The sequence below is a fragment of the Neodiprion virginianus genome, chromosome 3, assembly GCF_021901495.1.
Source record: "Neodiprion virginianus isolate iyNeoVirg1 chromosome 3, iyNeoVirg1.1, whole genome shotgun sequence".
Classification (NCBI taxonomy): Eukaryota; Metazoa; Arthropoda; class Insecta; order Hymenoptera; family Diprionidae; genus Neodiprion; species Neodiprion virginianus.
In genome coordinates, this window is record NC_060879.1 from 12,106,850 (window position 1) to 12,125,930 (window position 19,081).

Here is a 19,081-nt window from a genome sequence, read left to right on the forward strand (position 1 = left end):
AGGTATGCGCGGGGTGCTCGATGACTGTCTCAGCCCAGGCTGGGGGACACTTTGCTGCTAGCGTCCGCTGCTAGTTTCAGCTACGTCAGTCGCGGTATATAAATGCATACAAACACAATATTTCGGTTAAAAGCGAATAATCGAAACGATGGAATGTTGCTTTACCATAAGAAAAATTGGCGCAATGAACTTCCAGCAGACGCGCCAGTAAATTCCTGGTGCAAATCCAATCATATCTTTAATATCAGCGCAGAAGCGATCCGTTCCGTAAATCCAGCTGACGGCTATTGTCTCTGCTAGAACAGCAATCAGCATGGAGTAACCTGCTGCGTACCGATCAAGCAGGTGAAAAAAATAAAAACCACCCTGAAATCAAGAAAACATGTATATCATTTTTTGTATTACAAACACGAAAATTTCTTTTATTTTCTTCAAAAATTCCAATGCTTATATTCAAAAATTTTTTCCACCATTTTCTGAAATTTCTCACTTTATCAAGAAATCTCACTGAAATTTTGTGACAGTCTTTTCTTTTCATCATAATATTCCAACATAATATGTGACGTATACGAGCTATAGCTCTTCATAAAATTTACTGCAAATGACTGAAAATTATTTTTATCACTTCTAAGAAACCTGACATCTTTCTACAATCATTATGAGCAACCGACATATCATAATTGAAGATTAAATTCTTTGAATAAAATTATCTGTTTTTCTTCAGGAATATTTAAATTTACACAACTTTTCCATAACTTTCCAAACCTTCTTCAAACTTCGTACTTTTAGACAGAGATAGCAGTGGTGCGTGGTATAAATATTTCACTGGCAAGCATCACGTCAACTCAGTCATGCAGTTGCTACTGTACAGTAGCTATATCTTGAATGCTCTAGCCATGATCACATGTATATAAATTGCATAGTCCTGCTAAAGAGTTATTGGATTGGGATGGCTTAATAATCCAATATCATCGTACGATTTGCGTACATAAGTATCCAATGTTTTTATGGACACTATGAGAACTGAGACGAATTAGAGCCTGTAAAATATTTCGGAAAAATTGCAACTTCCGAGATGAGAGACACTATTATCGAATTGTTCTTTATATAGTTCAAATATTTATAGTACCAGAAAACTTCAAATTCGTTTTGCTTTGGCCAGTTTTGAAAGTTTCTACTCGGTAGATTTCTGAGAAGTTTTGGACAGTCATTTAACGATATATTTTCATCAATACTCACCTGAGAACAAGAGGCTAAACCAACAAGGAAGTAGAGGCTGAATAAACAAGCAACGAATATCTCTCTGTGGTTCCCGATTAGCGGGAATTCATCACTAAGAGCAGTAATTATCGCTTCGGAACCTCCAAACTGTAATCAAAACCAGAACCGTCAGTCTCCTAATCATGGAGAATGGTGTGCATGGAGAATATGGCAGCATTCACCCGGATTACGTACAGAACTATCCAAGCCCAGGGTCAGTAGCATCATAAAGAATATCAGAGCCCAGAAGATCGATCCTGGCATTGTAGCAATGGCTGCTGGATATACTATGAAGACTAGGCCAGGACCTTCCGTTGCAACATCCTGGATAGATCTTCCACTGGCATGGGCCATATAGCCAAGCACGGAAAATATTACGAAGCCAGCAACGAAGGATGTAACGCTGTTAATGACACTCGTCAGCAAAGCGTCCCTGAAACATTGAGATTAGGAACACACATTGAAGGTTTTCAAGGTTTTTTCTTAGCCCAGAATACTGTTGACTGTCAGCAACAAACTGTTGTGAATTTATTTCTACTGAATCGCACCCTACCTAATTCATACAATATTGTTATGCAAGCTTCAAAAAGGTGTATCTTGTCAGAAATTGGGGAGTACTTCAAGAGACATTCACGGTAGATGGTGTTTTTTTACTTTTATATCTCGCATTTATTTGTGACTATTTCGGCAAAATAGCGACGCATAAGTTTAAACGAAAGTATTTCGCGCTAATCACATTCTCATTTCACTCGCTATTTGAAATAATTCTCACTTATGTACTCACACTCGCATGCGATGTTTACCTATCCGTCTCTACTTCAAATTTAGCCGCTTGCCTCTGTCGCGACTCACAATCAGAACAAATCAGCTCTGTATCTAATGTCCTATTCTCTACTGTTGCGAAATCATATATGTGTATCATCCATGTGTATTCTCGCCTTGTCAGTTGTCGTTCTGTTCTCAAACGATACAGATCGTATCACTTTTGTATCTTTCTCGAATAAAGTAACTTTTATTAGTAATCAAACATCGATCATCATACCGCGTCCTCGCTATAGTCATTCACCAATAATTCGTAGATCCCACATCAACGATCCAGTCTCCATTGTTATCTCTCCATACAGTTACTTTTGACCTAATTATATTTCATACGTAGTCCTCAATACAAATTATGTATACATTTTTTTTCTATTATGAAATAAAAATATAATTAGTACTTCATTACTGTCTGGAACCCAAATTATAATTGTAGTTTGTGATTTGTGATCGTAAAATTACAATTTTACTCGTCATTGCTCATAAAGTACCTTGATATATCAAAGAAAAACTGAACTGTTTTGATGTATGAGCAGAACAACATCCCAACTCAGCAGTTGCGTGGAAGCCATCGTATCTCAAATTTGATTCAAATACATCACATTTTAGTATTTGGTTCAGAAATATCGTCGATCAGAATTCAGTTTGGCCCACCACCAGGTAACTCAACAAGAAAAAGTGCGTTGGACAGGTCCAAAAACGCGTCGGTATAGGCCTTAGAAATTTTGAGAAAAATATCACACGATTTAAAGAATAAGGTCAATTGTCAGGTGAATTAAGAACAAGTTTACAATTTGTTATGGTATCACGGTGAGACAATTTCGGAATAATGGTTCTGGAAAAAAGATAAACTATTATGATCACCGTTTTTCGTATGATGTAAACTAACGGGCCCCCGATTCAAAGCGGTCGTCGAAGTGAGTGAAGGCTAAGGATGCAATGTAAAATTACCATCGTAAAGTCAGTCTTTATCTCAACATTTCTGAGGCCATTGAATATTTGATGTGATAGAATTCCAATAATTATTCCTCAGAATTCAGTTGTGATTCAGCCTAAGAATACCAATTGTAAATGTCAAACGCAATTTAAGAATTATCGGAACACATCAGTAAAACTTTATTACTTTTGGATTTGCTTTAAATTTTGAGCTTACGTTTAGTAAAGCTACGAAAGTCAAGTGGTTTGTACCAAGTTTCAATTAATAATGTTTCCATATTCGTCCAAATATCACGTACGTTAGCGTCAAAAAGTGGTGTTTTTCGGAAAGCTCCTTGCACGCGCATAGATTGATTCTATATAATTGTGAGATTGAAAGCACATGTCAGTCGGAATTCGGGGTAATGCTAGCAACAACAATTTTCGGCCTCTCGTAGTACAGAGATTAAATTAATCACGCCAGGATAAGTGACAACCAGCCTGTAGAAATTCTGCGTTTATATGACTGTAATATAAAGTCCTAATATACGGAGTTACTATTGCTATGTGTGGCATGTATAACAGAGGCTTTGAGCCCACGTCTATATACTCACATGTGTGTGTGTGTTGTATGAAAGTTTTTCACTCAATGTACTCTGCTAGTAGCACAAAAGGCGAACATCCCAACTACCCTATTATTACTTCCAACGAAACCAGGCTGGTCAATGCCACTATGGAATCAGGAAGTAGTACCTCTTTTACAAATGCGATAAATGCACAAGCTGCGCTAAGGAGCAGCTTATATACATTGTAACGTGGCATTTCGGTTAGGCCTGCCCGTTACAAGGTACTCCCTGAACCCTGGGCGGAATCCAGGAATAAGGGTTTCGGAAATCGAGTCGCGAAATAATCATAGAGAGCGCCAGAACTGGAGTCACGCACCCGGGCTTCGACAGGGACAAAATAGCGAATTACGAACAAGATATTGCAGGCTTTTGTTTTAATTTTTTTTTTTTGAATATACCGGCTACCAGTCAGCGATCAACTCCGACGCCGCAGATATTTCGAGGCAAGGAGAAACCGCGGAGATCTCGCGGAAAGGATACCGAGGCTGCGGTGGGGGAGACAACGCAGATCCCTGCAGCGCGGGAATCCAAGGCGGACGCGATTCCCGTTGGCGGCCGGCGCGCCGCAGCCTCCCCGCTCTCCCCGCCTACGCCTAACCGAGACAACCGCGAGAGACCAGCTAGCGACGAAGGAGCACCACCCCGCCCAACCCCAGGACCCCGTAGAGCTGCGAGGAAGACGACATCGCGACTTAGCCTTAAGTTCAGCGCCGCGTAGCGACGACAGGTGCGCGCCGAGTTGCGCAATCTCCAAAATCGATGACAGATCGATTGTTGCGCATTCTTAGGGTGATGACGTCACTAAGGATTAGCGTGACGAGATCGGCGTTGCGGCCGATCGGCCATCTAAGATCACTCTAGTTCTGGCAACGAGCGGAAACGGTAGTAACTTGTTTGTCGCGCTGAATCAAGTTCGTTGAGTGTCGTTAATAACGTTGAGGTTGCGGATCATGATGGATGTCCACCGTCACGAGGGAGTAGGCAGCTTCGCATTCTGGATGTGGAGCGGTAAGCGCTGCTAATATTCTTGCGAGAGAATTTCGAGAAATATTAAATAAAGGCTTGCCGAGGAACGGATAGCCATCGAGGATTTGCGTTAACGAAAGTACTCGAAATCCTTTAGCCGATAAATCTGCTTGGTGACCGTAGCCTGAGTTGCGCGTACTGGCGTAGAGCCACTGTTGAGTGACCGAGAAGGTCGAGTAGAGTCCCGCGTTTGAGTCGCGGCAAGACTACTGTAAATTGAGTGCAACCAAATTCCGTTGCACGGGGTCACGTCAGATCAGTACGATACATTCTCATTTCTCGTGTAGGTCGCGAGCTCTCGAAAGGGGAGCGTCGAACTCGCGAACCGTGTCCCGACGTCGCGTAGAAAGTTGAGCTCGGGTGCATGTTGATAAGAGTATTCTTTTGTGGAGGATAGTCGCGGGTGACGCGACGAGCCTCTCTTCCGTTTGGACTTTGGTATTATCAGTTAGTATTAAGGTGGCGATCAGCGCCCGTAGACATAAGCAATTTTATTTCTTTCGCTTGATTTATTACCGATGGCGGACAGCGTCGGCCAAGAAGTCGGTTCCGTTTCCGTCGAGGAGTTCATTATTAAGTTGGCGATTAGCGCCATTCTGTAGAGGACGATCGCGAGCAGCGTGTCGGGTCCTATTTCGTTTTTGGTTTTTGTAAATTAGCGGTTATTATTAAGACAGCGACTAGCGCACGTAGGCCGTAGAGGTCTTCTAGATTTAGTAAACATTTTTTTGTTCTTTCTTTTTTTGTTAAACCTAAGTTTTTAATTTTGAATCGCGACTAGCGACTTACGGGTTATCATTTCGCTGTATTTGTAATTGGAATCGCGAAGAACCACTTTCGCAGTATTATTATTTTTATTTTTGTATTATCGCTGCCTAGAAATATATTATTGGAATTTTCTACCAACTTGGCCAAACCACGTGTTGGCGTACGTGTGCTGTATCTCTCTCTACCCAAAAATTACCCCTCCCATCTCCGCGGTACTGAGCTATCGAGTATATGGTCGCGGTATATCGCATTACCGATTTCGAGGCGTGTTGATCACGCCAGGCGCCCAACAAATTTAGCGATCTTGTTTTAGGTCCAGGATACCTCGCGGACGCCGATTTATTGTGCACGCGGTAAGTTCTCGGTCATTTGCTCCGAGTGACCGAAGAGCGGGAAAAATCCACGTCACAAATCAAAAATTTGTATTTATATATGTAGTTTAATAAATTTGTATTTTCAATAGAATATCTTTTGTTTTAAATGTCTTCTACCTTCATTCAGATTAAGTGAAACTATGATTCATGAATTTATCTATAAATTGTATTTTTAATATTTGAAATGAAAATGCTATCATTTGTTTATGAAGTACTTATAATGTACAGCGTAACGAATCTCAGGTTTGAGCATTAAAAATATTAAAACTCGAAAATTATCTAAAACATTGACGAGTAGTTCGGAAATTTTGGAATTATTCGTCAATTCGCGAATTATTCGAAAAATAACGAATAATTCGAAATTTTCGAATAATTCGCAAGGTCGAATATAATATGGTTGGGATGTTAGGAATGTTCGTCATTAACACTGTTTATCATTTTATCAATGTAATTCATCAATGTATCATTTCACGAATGTTAATAAACTACCTGTTTATAGGCATCAAACCGCTCGATCCCGCTTAATCCACCATATCGAAAAAAATTCCTAGGCCCGTATTCATAGTCAGTTCTTAAATTTAAGCACGGTCTTAAGTCCTCGTTTACCATGACTTGAGATAGGACTTCAGGGTCTGAAGACCGTGCTCAAATTTAAGAACTGACTATGAATACGGGCCCTACATTCCTATATACATCTATATTATGAAGATATCTTGCCGCCGCCATCGCCCTCGGATCATGACAGATTTAGCCTCGAACCCACGTATATGCCGTCAGATCTTGACAGATTTAGCCTCGAACCCACGTACATGCCGTTATACCTTGACAAATTTGACTTCGATCGCACGTATATGCCCCCAGATCTTGACAGATTTGACCTTAAATCCACATACCGGGACAATCTCTAGAAACTATACAGTCAATGCGCATGCGCCAAATAATTCAATCTCATTAGTCGGTGAAATCGCCCCGCGGCGATGTTTTCGTCTGCTGAGCAGGGGGCCAACGTACACAACACAAGACAATACTCAAGAGCCGTATAAGCCATTCGCGCATAAAACGCAGATTGAGGTTATGTTGCTGTTTATTTTTACGTAGCGTGAATTGTCTAAGAAGAATAGTATCGTTCAACAATACCGTGGTCGATATCGGAAAATATTTAACCGACGCGACGCAATAAAGAATTCAACGGAAAAGCAAATGTCAAATGATACACAAATTGGGTGTTATTTATTAAAAGAAGGAATCTGAAATTCAATGTGAAATGTCATTAACAAATGGGAGTCTGGACAAACGGAGGTAGGTAAGTAAAACAACGTTTATTGTGAACAGATTATTTATTTACATAAAATTAAAAATGCGTTGCATTCACAATTTATGTTTTGTGCATTTTATTGGAAAGTAGTTATATCCAAAAATATCAAAAGCTCCTGTCTGATAATAATAGCTTCTAATATTTTCAGGTACGAAATGATTCATCCTCAAAGCGGGATTGAAGTTGTCAGGCATGAAAGCATCTAAGTAAATTTCTAATTCCGTGATCTTTGACTATTACATTTTAACATGGATTCAATGATGAAATTAGTTTGTTTTTTTTCGACATGCTTGAAGTTTAAACTTTGATCAACACGAGAAAAATTATGCCTCACCTGATGGTCAAAACGTTTAGGTGGCAAGGATTCTGGTTTCTTGAGCGGTGCAATCATTACAACGATCGAACCTAGTTGTTTCGTCAGACATTAGGTACCAGAGTGAATTTCATCAGGCCATCGCCAACTTCTTAACACCAGTTGAGGCAAAATTGAAGAGCGAGATACCTTACAGATCATAGTGGCTAAATATCCCATCATTTTACTTTTATCGAGCAAATGGCGATAAGTTTGTTACCTAACCGTTGCTTCCAATTCATTCTACCGAGGAATCACTCTGTGCGCCATTGTAATTCAAGCATTATTATTGACCAGCATTATTTTTCAAATTTTGTACCATTTAATTTGATATCTTATTTTGAAGCTTACTTTTATTCTGTTTGGCATTGAATTCAGGTAGTCTTTCATGTCCTCAATTAAATTGTAGGGTCGAATTTTGCTAGGTAAACTGAATCAATTCAAATCTATGAATGTTGAATAACTTCAGTTAAAAATGTATTTAAAGTTAATCTTAGTTGACGGTGTCATCTGGCTAGCTACTTGCAGTTATCACCCGTGCTTCGGTCTCGTGTAACCCCAGTAAAGTGTAAAGAATGCATTCACTTACTAGTACACGTTGCTTTACAATTAATCACTTGGTCTGCTATAGGATTTACTGACTCGCTAACTTTTTTATTACAATGCAATTTATCGATAGCTTAAAGCCAAATTCAATTTTACACTCTACGGGATCCTACGCTAAGACTACAAGCTTGTGAATCTCCATTTACCGCAATTATTACTCCATTTCATGTCAGCATTGTCTGGAACAAAAAAAAATCTCATCTTGAGATTGGGAATGGAACCTGAAACGCAAAAGTTATTCAGTGACACGATTGAAAACCAAGAATTTTTTGATGGTTTCTGCAACACAGGGACTCTTTCCAAATATCCTTGTTACAAGATAATGTTCGGAGGACTATGAACAAGATATTGTATCGGATTACATTATTTGGAAAAAAATCTACATGAACTTCGTTAAAAATCAGATATTCATTTATTTTGATGGAACAAGGGATACAATCTTGAATCCGATGAGTCAATATCCTCGTATTAATGATCTGACGTTACTCTAAAATATGATTGTTCTTGACGCTAATTGTGACGTTAAGGGGCATTTTGAGAAAGTTAATTTTCAACTTGTCCTACCGGATACGATTTACGTTCCTGAGTTCTACGCTTCCGATTTGATTTTCTTTGTTTCGAACGGCACTGACACGAAATACAGAAATGATTTTGATGAATCTAATATTACTTGAATTTTCAATTCGAGTATTACGTCCCCTCCATTTATTTAATCGAACATTATTGAAAATCTGCGAAATGAACTCTGATAATCACAGGAAGATTTTTAATAGGAGTCGCAATACTTTTTTGATCCAAAAAAATACATTGACTATCGACTATTTGTAAATTTTGTTGAACTATTTTCGAAAAAAAAGGTTCGCAGTTCTATTACAGATAGTGAGATATTTAAATTTCTTGAACGCTCGGTTCAATGTCCCATTTTCAAAAGTGATGAAATTCAATATTACCGCCTGAAATCACAAGAGAATGAGAAAGTTGCTCAGTTGCTTGAAAATGGCGATGATCTTTGTACGTGTGATAAGTTGAATAGGCAGATAACAGTGAATATTAGAGATGTAATTATTTTGGCCGTATCACTTGCTGCTAGAAAAAAATTTCATTGTCATTTCTAATATAGGAATTAATAAAAATGATCAAATAAAGTGTTCCCACCTACCTGCTGCGTTTCTTCCAAGCACCCAACATTCAAACAGATTTCTAATTTCAGTCGTATAAAGCCAATTTTCGAAGAGCATTAGTGTGGTAACTTGGTATACGGACAGCTCTTGTAAGCACAAAAAGGCCGTTCTTAAGAGCCAGTCCAACGAGGCGCATCGAAAACTGTGCTCTCCCTCTCATGTCACATGATTATTCAAATAATGGATCAAGCAAAGTATTTACTGGCAACCCTTTCGTTGGCCCTTGTCCCGTTCCCTATAATTAGCATCAAGTTTTGACTGTTCTTTGAAGAATCAACTTTCCGAGTCACTACCTCGACTGTTTGAGATTCTAACCTCAAAAATTCGTATGAACTACATCGCCGCCAGAAACAGAGTTTGACAGCTGAAACTCGGAGTGGCCAGCCTGCCCGAACAGCCTATAAAACTCGCGCATGCGCATTGACTGTATAGTTTCTAGAGATTGTCCCGGTATATGCCCTCGGATCTTGACAGATTTAACCTCGAACCCACATATATTGTAACGTTTGCCCAGATGGCATTGCAGAACGCACTGTCAGCTGGTACACCTGTGAGTGTATTTGTCTTCGCTGCAATAAATAAAGTGTTGAATTTTGATATTTAAAGAACTCCAAATACTCGTTACATAAGGAATTGTTGAATTGTAGAGTCCCTGGGTCTTGCAGTTGCGGATTTTACACTTCCCTGCGTTTTGAGGTGCGGCGCGTGAGCGTTTTAGCTTTTATCTAATCTTTTTATGAATATATTCCTTACTCATCGGAATAAAATTTAACACGTCGTTCTGAGTTTTATTCACCGTTATTACTTTAGGCTGTCAGATCCAGTGTTACCCTTCACTGTAGTCCTGTGTGTCCACCGGTAAAGGCTCTCTACCCAGCTCTTTACCCAGCTCTCTATTTCACTTCACTAACTGTGAAAATGAATGCAGAGGTTTGTTCCTTAAATAAAGCTTGAATTAAAGTTGAACATCAATTAAAAAAACTCTTTATCAATGGTATTCAATGAAATACTGGCTTTGACAGCAATACCTTAAGATTTAAATAATCTTACGCTGGCTATTATCATATTCTATCTTACTCTATTACAGAAACTAAAAATGTGCAAAAAAATGTGCAATGTGAAACTAAAAAAATTCATCGGTCCTCCTGCTGTATGATATAAAATTATAATTAGAGAATAATAAGTGATGTATTTTATAATGTCTCTAGCCAATTTGGTACTAGGTGATCAGATGCTACCTTTTTCTATATCGATTTAAATTACTTCGCCACGATATGACCCGGTTAGGTAGATATTATATATATATCTATATTCCGCACTTGGATTTTGGAAAGAGTAACCGGGTATAGTCCAAGGTGGTCATAGTTCCACAGTATAAGTCAACCGGGTGTGTACCACAAGTCTACTAACTTGATGCTGAAACGAGCGCCTAGATAGATCCTTTGCTGTTCCACAGTGCAAATGAGAGCAGTAGCGATACTAAAGCGTCTGTCGGTGAAGGCGATCACTAGTCCCGTCGTTGTCCCAGCTTATGTCAGTGTTCGTAGATTTGGCTGTCTCTGTGTGGCGGACACCCGCCACCGGCAAGCCGGCGAAAAACCATTAAAATATTTCCGTTTCTCTATGTGTATCTTGTTCTATAGTTCTTTACAACTAACCTTCGAGTGTCCAGGCCTCGCCTCGCTAGCCGAGGGCTAAGGGTTTGACCGCGCCGAAAATTTCCCTACATGTGGCATTTATGGCGCGACGCGACCCTTGGCCTCGACTCGGGGGCGAGCCTGCACTTTTTCTTCATCTCTACCCAGTCTTCGCCACGCTCTTGGCACATACGTATCTATCAACTCGTTTCGCTTATTTTCCCTGCCTTCCGCATTTTCTACTACGCCATCCGAACTGTGGAACCCGATTTTTCTGGCAATAAACAACTTGTAAACCATATTCTCTGGCGTCATACAGTAACTAACCTCCCGACAGCACCACACTCTGTATGCGGGCTCGTGGGTGATTATGTACAGCGGCGCTCAGGCGGCTAGTGCATTTTATTAAGCAGTGATGCTCACTGTATCATTGTAAATCGGCATGTCAACGAGCGCTGCCAAACACTTGGCGGCGTGTGGTGTGAGTAGCATCGCCGGTTACGTTATAATATATGTCCTCACACCTTAAGAAATTCCCTTCACCCTCCCTCCCACCCATCCCTACCACAGCCATTTCATCCGTCGTCCGCCCTTCCCCTATTTAATCATGCACCCTTTGGTCTTTTAGCTTCAACTTTCGATCTTCGATTTTCGACCTTTGCAACGTTCATGCCTATATGGCTATGACAATTCAATCTTTTATCCCCCATATATGTATACTGTTACGAAGGAAGAAATTATAGCGTCATAGAACGTTACAATACCATTATACCTGTGAGAACTTAACCCTTCAGTCTACGTATATGCGCTTATAGGTATGAAGATGCACCCCTTTACATTACGTATACCATATATGTGTGTTTCGGCCGATTGCCTTGATTTATATATTTCATATTTTCGCGCATTAAAATTGTACTACGCGAGTCGCGCGCGATACTCATTTTAGACGCTTACGCGCTCAAGTCAAGTTCCTGACTCACTCTCGCTCATGGCGTCGCCGCAGCAGCTTCGCGCTCCGCGCCACTTTTGTTGAAACAAGTAATTTTTATAACTTTGATTAGGGAACGTTTTGTACAATATTTATCGAAAGAATATACAAGTTTAGTTAAAGTTAAATAACGTGAGTTTACTTTTATTTATATATATATCTCTCTCTCCTCAACCGCAAGATTCTTTTTTTTTTGCGCACCCACAAGATCCAGCTTTTTCTCTTCAAGTTGCAAGAGCCGCAACATTTTATGGTCCTTCGAGCCGGATTCATACAGGTGCGTAAAAAACGCTGTATTTCACAAAATCTCGGAGTGAGACTTTATCCTACAAAATTCTCGAAGTGAGAGAGAGAGAGAGAAAGTGCTCCGAAAAGTTCAAGTGCATCATTTCTTTCGTTAACCTAATCTACATAAAAAAAAAAAAAAAATATAACTTTAAAGCTACGACTCACTCATGTCTAGCTTCTGCAAATCAAGTGTAAACTGAAAAATCATAAAAATAAGTTGCATCTGTGAAGTGTGCAAAAGTGCCAAAAATCCATACAACTCGTATCTGCAAAAACCGTTACGAGTAGTACGACTCCATCTTGAATCATCTCAAACCGACGCCGTGACGTCATCATCAAGTCGCCGGCCGTCGAGACTTCCGCTTGGAGCAAGACCCGAAGCGCCGTCTAGGCTGCTCCCAGTCCACCATCTTGGGCGCCGAGAGAGTCGCGGTGGCCACCGAGCAGCGCAACGGCGGAGCCAGCAACAAAGAGCGGAAGCCGGAGCTCCGCAGCCGCGAGCTGCGACCTGACATCAGCTCCACTTTTCTGCTCTTTGTCAGTACCGGCATCGCTTTTTCCCGCCGAGGCGTAGCTCGCCGCACTTCAACAACGGCAGCAGCTATACCGTGGCGCAGAGCAGTTCTCAAGCAGACGCTCCTGCTGGAGCAGGCGGCGCCCCGCAGAACATCAAGCGAGCGATCTCTTCGGAGCAGACATCGCAGCGCGGCGCACCAAGCGCTCGCTGCCTTCCGGAGTCCACCGACGTCGTCGCGCGGCGCAGCGAGCTCCAAAACCCTCATCGGCTGCCGTGGACAGCTTGACGCAGCACAGGCGCTCACTTCACACGGAGACAAACACCTCCGTTTCACTTGAAAAGCTGCAAGAGGTTACGTACACAAGCACAGCTTGACTACGTCAAGCAACCTAACCTCACATTCAGTTCTTACTACAATCAAGATGACTCCAGAGGAAGCAAGCACTCTTCTAGCAGATCAAGCTACCTTGTACAAAACCATTGGAGCTTCACACACCATCATCAAGGATACAACAGCATCAGCCTTATTCAACGAGCACCAATGGGAAGTTCGCCTCGATCTACTGGAGAAAAATTGGAAAATGTTTTCGGACAATGATCTTATTCTACAGAGAGCTGCAACCAGCAACAAGGAGTTGGACTATTTTGCAAAAGGGGTTTCGGATGAAGCTTTGAGCTGGTACATTGACACGAAGGCTTTTATGTTGGGAAAAATCAAGGAGTTCACAAAACCTCCTGCATCTACGGTTACACAACCTACGGTTACTGCACCTCAGGCTACGCTACAGCAAAGTGTGGTTCAAACCTCATATGAAGCAATTAAACTACCAACTTTCAACGGAGTTCAGAAAGAATGGCAAACTTACAAGGAGCAATTCACTGCATTAGTGATCAACGAAGCAAGCATGGCTCCAGTTATCAAACTTCAACGATTGATGAATTCCTTAGGAGATGAAGCAAGACGTACGATACAAACCATCAGCGTGATCGGAGACAACTTTACAACGGCATGGGAAACGCTGTGCCAAAAATTTGATAATCCACCTCTACAATTCCGCCTGCAAATGGAAACTCTAGTCAACATGCCTTCATCCAGCAAGGAATCAGCTGCACACCTTAGCGGATTGCTAAGTACAGTTTCAGAAAGCATCAGCAGCTTCACCGCTCTAGGTAGATTAGTCAAACAATGGGACGATGTGATTATATTCTCCATCACTACCAAGATTTCTGAACGCACTCGATTGGATTGGATCAAGTATATTTCTACGGAAAAGCTTGGCAATTTCCCTACATTCAAACAGTTAGAAACTTTCCTGAAGGAGCGGATTCGTTCTTTGGAGTTGGCTCACTCAAGTCTCGAGAAAGCTCCAGCTAAGCCGCCAAATACGAACAACATCGATACATCGAAGCAACGGCCGTATAAACAACATGGAAAACCTTCATCAACGGTATCGTATTTTAATAATTCAACAAAAAGGGGTAAGCAAAATAGACCTCCTGCTATCTGTTCGTATTGTCAAGGTCCACATTTTGTAACGTATTGCTCAGTATTTCTCGCACTTTCGTGCTCAGACAAGTTACAGTTTATTGAGAAAAACAACTTGTGTTCTAACTGTTTAAATTCACATCCAATAGAAAAGTGCTGGGTCAAAGGTAGATGCCGCAAATGTGGCAACAAGCATCATTCACAACTTCATGAAGTTTATTCAACCATGGAGAAGGATAACTCACGCCCAAATAAAAGTACTCAACCGCCTGCCAAGGACGGACATGCTGGTAATTCCTCGGATCAATCGTCGACTTACTGCACCATGGGGCATGTGGACCAATGCATGCCCTCACCTGCTTCAGCATTTGTGAGGAGAAAAGGATTTTTAGCTACAGGCATCCTCACCTTCCGGTCACCTCAAGGCCATCGAATGGAAGTTCGAGCACTTCTGGATACATGCTCAGAAGACTGCTTTTTCAGCGAGCACATGGTGCAGACTTTGTCACTTCATCGTCAACAAACTTCAGTCGTTTGCTACGGCGTTGGCGACCAAACAACCTCTGTGGCTGATGCTCTTGCTACAGCTTACTTATACTCTGATCCGTTTCCAGACTTTTCATTGGCTGTTACCGGGCTGATACTCAAAAAGGTGGCTGGCATCACTCCAAATCAGCACATCTCCACGGCAACGTGGCATCATCTCAAGGGTTTGAAACTGGCCGACCCTGCCTTCAATGTTCCTGGTCGTGTCGATTGCATTCTCAACACCGAAGTCTTCGCTGCGATCTTACGCAATCGCATCAAGAAAGGCCTACCAGCCCAGCCTGCAGCTCTGGAAACAATCTTCGGATGGGTCGTCATCGGAGCTGAACAAGCTTTTTCGAAGGCCAGCTCACGCACCAAGGTTCTGCGCACTGTGACCGCAAGTGCAGAGGCATCAGAGCTTTCGCAAGCTCTCACAAAATTCTGGGAACTAGAAGAAGTTCCTCCTGCTGTTCATCTTTCACCAGACAAGGAGGCCTGCTACGACCACTTCAAGAAGACGCATACGAGGAACGAACAAGGTCGTTTCGTTCTTCGGTTCCATTCAAGGAGGCTCCGACCTTGCCTGACTCCAAGGCAGTAGCAGAAACTTGTCTCAATCGTCAGATTCGTCGCTTCAAAAAGAACCCACAGGTGGGAGAAGCATACTCAACTTTCATGCAGGAATACTCTGATTTAAGACACATGGAGGTAGTTCCAGAGAATGAGGCAACAAATCCAATTTCCGGTTATATACCACATCATTGTGTTTTTAAGCTCTCGAAAATTCGAGTTGTGTTTAATGGATCACAACGTTATTCTAATGGTAGATCATTAAATTCCTACTTACATATTGGGCCAAAATTACAAGAGGATGTCCTCATTATTATTCTGCGATGGTCATTTTTTCCAATTGTATTCACTTGCGATGTAGTTCAAATGTTTCGTCAATTTTTAGTGCATCCAGAGGATCGAGACTATCAAAGGATAGTTTGGCGTCCATCATTCAACGATGATCTCAAAATTTATCGACTCAACACCGTCACATATGGCGAAGGCTGCGCCCCTTTTCAAGCCAACGCTTGCATGCTCCAGCTTGCTGACGACGGAGAGTCTCAATACCCCAAAGCTGCTGAAGCCTTACGTCAGAATAGGTACGCCGATGACTTTTACATTGGAGAAGACACTGTAGAAGGTGCCTGTGAATCACGTAAGCAATTGGTTCAATTACTTTCTTCTGCTGGCATGGAAGTCGGTAAGTGGGCTTCCAACCGCGTCGAAGTTCTTCGAAGTGTAAAGTCTCCTGAGCCGAACCTTGCTATTAACGTTCTTCAGGAGCAAAAAGTCGTATCGACTCTTGGGCTCAGGTGGCTACCTTCTGAAGATGCTTTTAATTTTAAAGTTTCAACTTCTTCTTTGCCAAAAGTCATCACAAAACGATTTCTTCTCTCGGAAATTTCTAAATTATTCGATCCAATTGGCTACTTAAGTCCTGTAGTTACGAGAGGAAAAATCTTACTTCAAAATCTTTGGCTTAAAAAACTTGGATGGGACGATCCTGTTCCTCCCGAAATTCAGGAAGCCTGGACAATCTTTCACAAAGAACTGTTGGATTTAGAGAAAATAAAAATTCCAAGATGGCTTGGAACTAATTCATTTTCGGGGTGGGACCTACACTGCTTCTGCGATGCATCTAAACGTGCTTACGCAGCTGCTATTTATGTCGTCACACCATCGGGGCAGACGTTTAGTTCAAAGCTGTTAGTTTCAAAATCGAAAGTTGCACCAATAAAGGTGATTAGTATACCAAAGCTTGAACTTTGCGCCGCTGCTCTGCTCGTAAAGCTTCTCTTATACATTTTAAAGCATCTAAAGCGAAATCCAACTCGAATTTTCTGCTGGAGCGATTCTAAAGTAGTTCTTGCCTGGCTACTATCACATCCATCACGATGGAAAACTTTCATTGCAAACAGAGTAAGTTTCATCACCACTTCTCTGCCAGCCGATACTCAATGGGGTTACGTATCTACTTTAGAAAACCCAGCTGACCTACCTACGCGAGGTCTAAAACCATCTGAACTTAAAGACTCTTCCTTGTGGTGGCACGGTCCAACGTGGCTTACAAAACCTTCTTCTGAATGGCCAAAAACCACAGAACAATTTACGACTCAGGAGGAAAGTTCTCCAGATGAGTCACATGTTTTTGTGTCACAAGAATCAGATCTTATGGCTTGGACTGAAAAGTTTTCGTCAATTGACAAACTCGTGCGTATTCTGTCATACATTCGTCGCTGGCGAGCAAATTCTAAATTAGAGCGATCCAAACGACGAGTTGGAGGTCTCTGCGCTTCAGAACTTAAGGTTGGACTTACTTATTTAATGAGAATTCCGCAAAAGGCCTTCTTCTCGGCCGAACTTCAAAGTCTAAAACAAGGTCAAAAAATTGCACCTAATAGTATCATTCTTAGATTGTCGCCAGAGTTGAAAAGTGATGGTCTGTTGCATGTTGGAGGTCGACTTCAAAATTCCTATCTCACTGATGAGGAAAAACACCCAATAATATTGCCAACAAACAACCATATCGCAAAACTTCTTGTTGCTCAAGCTCATAAAAAGACTCTTCATGGCGGTCCGACAGTCGTCCAAAGTCATCTTAATCGAAAGTTCTGGCTAGTCAGAGGTCGCAATTTTATTCGAAAAGTTGTCCATGATTGCGTCAAATGTGCTCGGTATGGTGGAGCGGCAATTCAACAGCAAATGGCCCCTTTGCCTGCTGTACGTACAAGACCATCTCGACCTTTTACCTATACCGGAGTTGACTATGCAGGTCCATTTTGGATACGCTGTGCCCCTGGTCGAGGACAGAAGGCGTATAAAGCATACGTAGCAATTTTTATCTGCATGGTAACTCGCGCGGTGCACATCGAGATAGTGAGTCTTACTTCTGAAGCTTTTCTCGCAGCTTTTCGTCGATTTGTTGCTCGTCGTGGTTTGCCTCTCTTCATGTATTCCGACAATGGTACCACCTTCAAGGGTGCCGACGAGGAATTGTATCAGTTGTTTTGCGAAACCTCGGCTTTCAGCGAGGAAGTAGCTGCAAGCATTGCAAAAGATGGTGTCACTTGGTCGTACATTCCTCCTCGCGCGCCTCACTTTAGAGGCTTATGGGAAACTAACGTGCGCTCCTTCAAAAAACATCTGTACAAAGTTATTGGTAACAACAAGTTGACCTTTGAAGAGTTTTATACACTCAGCTGCACCATTGAGTCGTGCCTGAACTCAAGGCCACTCAGCCCTCTCAGTTCCAACCCTGAAGACCTGGCCGCTCTTACGCCTGGCCACTTCTTAATTGGTGCTGCTCTGACGTCAGTTCCAGAACCTTTTGATCAGACAAATGAATCTGTTTCTCCCCATACTAGATGGCACTTACTTTCTCTCATGAGAAATCACTTCTGGAAACGCTGGAAGTCTGAATTCCTGTCACAGATGCAGCAACGTTCTAAGTGGCTATACCCGAACGTAGTTCACAAGGTTGGCGACCTTGTCTTGTTCAAGGACGACCAGCTTCCGCCATCAAAATGGCCACTTGCTCGCATCGTTCGACTGCACCTGGGGAAAGACGGTCTCAGTCGTGTGGCCGTGATCAAAACTGCCACCAAAGAATACACCAGGGCACTCAACAGCTTGGTGCGTCTGCCTATCAACACCGAGGTCCAAGAAAACTTGCCACCCCCGGCTTGAGCTGTCATAGTGGGCGGCATAAGCAACACCACGTTCCATTCAATTGTTTTCAAGAATGAACAGATAATTTTCCAGATAAAAATTTCAAGACTGAAAAACTTATTGTATTAGCACAGGGAAATTCAATTAATTTCGCGAGTTGTTGCTTAAAGTAACTAAAATTATATTTACATTTACAATTTTTTATACAAATGTTGTCAATTAACGATTGATTTTCAACTTGTTATCGATCAAATATCTGTTACACGATTTTTACACTAAAAGGCTTTATTTTATGTACAAATATTGATGACTTCGTCACTACGTTATTTACAATTGTTCAAGTTTTTTGTAATCACAAATGTTTAAAGTTTTATTATTATACATTGTAAGACGAATGTCATAAACGCCATTCGTAGTGGGCGGAATGTTTCGGCCGATTGCCTTGATTTATATATTTCATATTTTCGCGCATTAAAATTGTACTACGCGAGTCGCGCGCGATACTCATTTTAGACGCTTACGCGCTCAAGTCAAGTTCATGACTCACTCTCGCTCATGGCGTCGCCGCAGCAGCTTCGCGCTCCGCGCCACTTTTGTTGAAACAAGTAATTTTTATAACTTTGATTAGGGAACGTTTTCTACAATATTTATCGAAAGAATATACAAGTTTAGTTAAAG

The 19,081-nt window shown here is 41.6% G+C and overlaps 1 protein-coding gene across 1 annotated transcript in view; it reads right to left on the reverse strand.

The window, feature by feature from the left end:
- The window catches only part of LOC124301145 (sodium-dependent dopamine transporter), a 571,198-nt gene that overhangs the window by 20,879 nt on the left and 531,238 nt on the right, over positions 1-19,081 (reverse strand). The window contains exons 9-11 of the mRNA XM_046755874.1: positions 1,456-1,693; positions 1,240-1,368; positions 166-366 (exon numbers count right to left, since the gene is read on the reverse strand). Of these exons, the coding sequence (XP_046611830.1) occupies positions 166-366; positions 1,240-1,368; positions 1,456-1,693 (568 nt within the window). The remainder of the gene's footprint in view (positions 1-165; positions 367-1,239; positions 1,369-1,455; positions 1,694-19,081) is intronic.